The following is a 6,000-nucleotide window of genomic DNA, read 5'->3' as shown; positions in this document are numbered from 1 at the left end:
TTAAAGAATGTAGGCTCAAAGATTGAGAAAACCCTGTAAACTTTTGAGAAATACTATTCCCAAAAATTTTTGCTTTTTTTATTTTAATTTTTTATTTTTACTTAATGATTATGAAATTATTTTTTAATAATTTTACATATTTTATTATTTTTTAAAAAATATTTATAATGATTAAAAAATTATGTAAATAAAAATAAAATAAAAAGATGATTTGCACTCTTGACAAATGACAATCGAACAAAACAATATGACTAATGGGTAGGCTATAGCAATTTAAGGGAATGGGAGGGATTGGAAAATGAGTCTCGCTTGCTGTAGAGAGCTCCTTTTAAGAATCTTATGCGGACGAGTGACACTTGTATTATCTTTCTTCAAATAACTCTTTATCACTGTCCCTTTACTGAGATGTATGTTTGATAGTGACCATGAGACATGTTTGATAAACCAGTCTCCATTATTTATACAACTATTTTGTAACGCCACATATTTATAATTAAAAAACAATGTTTGTGTATTGATTATGTGATTCCCAGTTTGTTAGCAAACGGAGGCCTGGCAAATGCAAGTTGTCCCATCTAGGGGACCAGTGGATTTGACTTCTGATAATGGGAACCCCAAAGGATAATTGTATTTAAATATTAAAAAAATTTATTCATTATCCATATATCACATATTATAAATAATTTCTTTTTTATTAAATGTATAATATATGAATAATAAATAAAAAAATTCTTTTAATTCAGACTGTTCAATAAAAATAAAAATAAAAATTTAGATATAATATAATATAATTATATATGAACTCAATTTCTCTGTTTTAATTAGTGTACTAATGATTAAAGAAAAAAAAAGCCCAAAACCCAATACAAGAAATAGATAAATTAAAAAGAATTTACTATATATAAATCGGTGTGCTAGCATACTATTTATATAACAAGAACCATTATAATTTAAAAAAAAATTAAAATATCAATAATTTTTTAACAAGGTGAAATATTAATGTAAAAAAATAAAATTTCTCAAATTAAAAACTAAATTAAATCCCACTAGCCTTAATAGGATGGATGATCCTAGCAACACCCACAGGCAATGTTTCAGCGTCAGTTTGGGACAGGTGTCTGGTTAGCGTTCCATTACTCTTCTCTTTTTTGTTACAAGTGTGATGTTAAGTTCAGTAGTTAAGGTTTTAGAGTCTTGCTGTCACTTAAAAAAAAAAAAAGATTTATATTTAAAAAATTAAATTTTTTTATTTAAATTTTTTATTTATTTATTATTTTTATAATAATTACACAACGGTTATTACGACTGCAAATATTATTATAAATATTTCCAACTTGCCGACTGCAAAATTTAAATGCTTTTTGTTTTCTTTCGGCAGAATTATAATCCAACAAGATTTATATGTATTTATTGAACTTTTATATTTCCTTGTTTTTGTCTCAGATGTTTGTGCAGAGGATCTAGAATTGAGGAATTTTCTCGTCATCTTCTGGGAAAAGCACACAGAGAGAGAGTGTGCGCGCGCGCGCGCGCGCGTGTTATGTCGCGGTCATTGGACGCAACTGGAATCCCAGAAGGTAAAAATTCTTCTAAACTACTTGCGAAAGGTTTTGTTACAATCTGAGTTAATGGATTATAGAATAATGTTCCTGTGTAGCATTATATACAGTGATTTCTTGTTCATACTAATCTTCCACCTTCGTCGGTTTCTGCTTCTCTTGCCATAGCCCTTCTCCTTCTACTTCCTTGTAAGCATTTCTCTTTTATTTGTCATCCGACAAGCGTCAAGTGTCTTGGACTCTTAGATTGCATGGGATTGGTTTTTCTTTTCCCAATTTTTTTTTTTTCCCTTCTAAATTGTATATTTTGATTTCTTGGGGTAATGGGGTTGCGAGTTGAAAATGTTTTATGATCCGGCTGTCTATTTTTGCTGGGAAATATGTCTGTTCGACTCGATTTCAGTTCCTTTTGTTGGATTGTCTTCCTGTCTTCAGTTTTGATTCCATGCACAGAGTGAGTTGTGTTACCACATGTTCATTATTCCCAAAATCTTCTTTTTGGAAAAGAAAACCATTCAGACATGGATTCTGTAGAACCTAAATGATCCAGGCTTTTACATCCCCTGTATAATCCATACCTACGCGCTGCAAGGAGGGTGATGTTTTTGTTCTGGTCCATTGTCTTCGAAGCAACTATACAATGTTCTTTTCTTAGGATTGTTGTCATATTGCTTCTGACCTATCTTTATATTTAAACCGAGAAACTGCAGGCGAAATTGTACTCGTGGAAGGGAAAAAAAAAAAAAGAACCAATCTGAATTTCGGTCTACTTGTCGTTCTCCTGTTTCTAGGATAGAGGTGATAGATTGTTGCAAGCATGGCTGTCTCTGAGGCTCGTGACGATAGAGGGGAGGTGAGAATCCATGAAAGTTTGGATGAGCTTAGCACCAATTTGGCAGACTATATTGCTGAATTATCAGAGGCATCGGTGAAGGAGCGGGGTGTCTTTGCCATTGCGTTGTCTGGTGGTTCTCTCCTTGACTTAATAGGGTAATCAAAACTTTCCTTTTGCTGTCTAATATCTTTAGTGCATGTTTGGGATTGTGGTGGAAAATATAACTTATAACTTTAGGGCATATAACTTATAACTTAAATAATAAGTTCTATACTTCAAAAGCTATTTACTATTTGATAAACATGTATCTAGAGCACTTTTAGAGTTAATTACATTAATTTTTTAAAAATATATAATTATTTGCTGGAGCTTTTCGATAAAAGCTTCAATTTGTTTTTTTTTTTTTTAAAGTAGACTTCTAGCTTTTTTAGGTGATTAAAGTACTTTTTATAAATTTACTAAACATATCATTTTTTCTTTAAAAGAGTTTTTAAACAGTTAAAAGCATTTTTTAAACTTTCAAACTCAATCCCAAACAGGCTTAGTTTTTCAATTTTGGTGCTCTGGGTTTAAAAATAAGGTGAAAAACAGAAAACTCTGTGAAGCTCCGTACAACCAGACTGTAGACTGGGCCAAATGGTACATATTTTGGGCTGATGAGCGTGTTGTGGCCAAAAATCATACTGACAGCAATTATAAGCAAGCAAAGGATGGCCTATTGTCCAAGGTTTGTACCTCCACTTCATATATTCTTCTGTCTTTAGTACTTACACCTCAACATCCTTATACGTCCATTGCTTTCTTCTTGTTGAGTGATTAGAAGATTCACACTGGGCATGCCATTTCTTCTATTAAAAAAAGAAAGATTCACGAATTTTCTAGTAGATAGAAAATACTAAAGGCTTCAGCCCTTTAATTATTAGTTGCATTCAAAATGTGCAATTGGAAGTAAAAGGAACTTATTGTATTTACTTGGTCAAGTTTAGACTACGTGGAAACTTGCTACCTAATGCTAAAATTCCTGGTTTCCTTAATATTACAATGTCATATTTACAGCTGTCCTATGTTTGTTAAAGTTTTCCTCTTTTGTGGTTATTCAAGTTTGTAAAAGTGGCTCTTAATTGATTGTAGAAGTGGTGGGAAAGACTTTAGGCAAATATCATTTTGGTGGTTATGTAGCCATTTTGTCCCCCTTTTTTTTCAGTTCAAATTCTGAAATAACTTTCCAATAGCTACATCAGGTACCCCCCATTTTTCTAGAAAAAGTGTTGCCTTGTGTAGTATTGTTTGCTTGTTTTTACAGAGTTTAATTAAGGCACTTCCATTCAACTGAATTCATTATTTTAAATGTAAACTACAAGGGGTTGGCAATACATATCCTGTTTCACTTTCATTTTTCATCCAGTCGTGTGTGTGTGTGTGTGATATATGTCAGCAACTATATCATTCCTCATTACCTGAATCCATGTATTTGGCCTTCTTCATGCTGAAAACAGCTTCAAATTGAACAAGAGTATTGATCTTTGTAACAGAAGATCAAAACATTTTTATGACTTTCTACATCCTGTCATCAATTGGCAGGTGCCTTTAATTGTTGATCTCTGGAAAACAAATATATGATGGTAAACATAGAAGAACAAATTGGATCTGAAATATCTGCAAAAATAAAAATAAGAAGTAAAAATAAATATTAAATAAAGGAAAAAAAAAACCTTAGATCTAGAAGAAATGTCCTGGGATGCTGGAATAAATAATAAGTAATAATAGGTAGAAGCCAAAATCTTCTCGCTTTAGTCACTGACGAGATGCAGTCTACCAATATCACCATGTAAATGTTGTTTTGTTGATTAGAGTTCCATGTAAGTCTCTTGACATAGACAGGAAGCCCAGGATCAAAATCCTACTTATTGCATAGGGTTGGAGATACCTACTTGCCATCGACTGGCTTCTAGGTCGAATGGGTCTACGGTCTCTGATGGGCTAAAAAAAAGATTGAGATTTGAAGATCCTTTGGGTCATAATGGTATTGCGGGTTGACAGATTATATATGTGCTAGTTTATTCATAAAATCTTAGATTGCATATCAATGTTAAAGGATGTGTGTATGTGTAATTTCTCATTAGATCACCTTTATTTTATATTCTCAGGTGCCTATAGTTCCCAGTCATGTGCATTCTATTAATGTCTCAGTGTCAGCTGAGGAGGCTGCTGATGAGTACGAGTTTTCCATTCGTCAATTAGTGAAAACTCGTGTAGTCAGTGTGTCCGAGATTGATGACTGCCCTAAGTTTGACCTTATACTCCTTGGAATGGGCCCCGATGGCCATATTGCCTCACTGTTCCCTAACAACTCGGTGCTCAACAAAAGAGATGAGTGGGTAACTTTTATTACAGACTCTCCGGAACCCCCACCGGAGAGAATCACATTCACTTTGCCTGTTATCAACTCAGCCTTCAATGTAGCCATAGTTGTAACAGGTGACAGCAAAGCAGAGGCTGTGCACTTGGCAATTGACGACGTGGGACGTGACTGCCCGTCACCTCCCGCGAGGATGGTCCAGCCAATGAGAGGGAAGTTGGTATGGTTTTTGGACAAGCCAGCTGCATCAAAACTTGACCGTTCTCAATTTTCTGAGTAGATTTGAGCTTGGGTATGCTTGTATGTAGTGGTGGGATTAAGACCCCTTTGGATTATCTTCTTTCCCATTTTTGCCTTTTCCTCTTCGGGTTAAATGCTCCATTTTGCCTTTCCTTGCTCTCTTATTCAGCAAGGCTGGGAGAAGTGTGATTATCCTTTTTTTTTTTTTTTTTTTTTACCTGTAAGGTGTTAATAAGATTGGGGCCTCAATTCCAAAGCTTTTTGTTCTGACTTAGTTTGATGAGTAAGCTTTGGAATAAAATAATTGTGCTTATATATTTTTGTTCGTGAAATTCAAAAGGATCTTCCGTATACTTGCACACGCATTGTTGTCATTGTTATGGTTATTATTACAACATGATAAGTTAATAGTTGAAACAAAGGTCACCAGAACGTAACATTAAGCTATGGCTGCTAATGTGCTGTTGGATTTAAGGCATATAATGTCTTTTTTTTTCCTCTTGGATTTAGAGCAAGGATTATCCTCTTGGAAGGCGAACACACCCTGCTCAGTTGAGAAAATAAAATAATTATTTTTGCATAAAACAAAAACACTTCTTGTCATCTTAGAGAATTGAATTTTAAATTTAATTTACAAATCAAATCTTGCACTGACATAAGACTCTCAGATTTCAAAGAATAGTTTCTTCACCCAAGAAGTGCTATATGCTATCCTTTTTGTCACGATCTCTTGGGTCTTAGTTTGGGTGGTAAGAAGTGTTGAGAAGCATTAAGAGTTTTAAATAGTAGTGAAAAAGTAATAATAGAATATTAAATAGTAGTAAAGAGGAAATGAAAAGTAATAATAAAATAATGAATAGTAGTGGAGTATTCTGAAGATAATAAATTGAATAACAATAATGCGACAATAAGGGCTTGTTAGATTCAGAAAGTATTTCATCTCATCTCATCTTATCTCATTATTATAATTTTATCAAATTTTTATATCAAATATAATAAACTATTCA

At 33.3% G+C, this 6,000-nt stretch overlaps 1 protein-coding gene across 2 annotated transcripts; it reads left to right on the top strand.

Annotated features, from left to right (window-relative positions):
- The first annotated feature begins 1,409 nt into the window (after positions 1-1,409).
- On the top strand, positions 1,410-5,352 carry LOC122311848 (probable 6-phosphogluconolactonase 1). Of its 2 annotated transcripts, none has more exons than XM_043126591.1 (4): positions 1,410-1,577; positions 2,270-2,549; positions 2,986-3,121; positions 4,542-5,352. In XM_043126591.1, the coding sequence occupies exons 2-4, from the start codon at positions 2,377-2,379 to the stop codon at positions 5,031-5,033; spliced, it is 801 nt and encodes a 266-aa protein (XP_042982525.1). In that variant the 5' UTR covers positions 1,410-1,577; positions 2,270-2,376; the 3' UTR covers positions 5,034-5,352. The 2 variants fall into 2 exon arrangements, with proteins under 2 accessions (XP_042982525.1, XP_042982526.1); XM_043126592.1 differs by lacking the exon at positions 1,410-1,577 and adding an exon at positions 1,592-1,748.
- The last annotated feature ends 648 nt before the right edge of the window (positions 5,353-6,000 follow it).

Source organism: Carya illinoinensis, chromosome 5 (genome assembly GCF_018687715.1).
Source record: "Carya illinoinensis cultivar Pawnee chromosome 5, C.illinoinensisPawnee_v1, whole genome shotgun sequence".
Lineage (NCBI taxonomy): Eukaryota > Viridiplantae > Streptophyta > Magnoliopsida > Fagales > Juglandaceae > Carya > Carya illinoinensis.
The sequence above is the reverse complement of the archived record's forward strand: the minus strand, read 5'-3'. Positions and strand labels throughout refer to the sequence as shown.

Coding starts and splice junctions, on each gene's coding strand:
- LOC122311848 (XM_043126591.1), top strand. CDS start 2,377: ATGGCTGTCTCTGAGGCTCGTGACGATAGAGGGGAGGTGAGAATCCAT. Junction 2,550..2,985: donor TCTCTCCTTGACTTAATAGG/GTAATCAAAACT, acceptor GGTGAAAAACAG/AAAACTCTGTGAAGCTCCGT. Junction 3,122..4,541: donor AGGATGGCCTATTGTCCAAG/GTTTGTACCTCC, acceptor TTATATTCTCAG/GTGCCTATAGTTCCCAGTCA.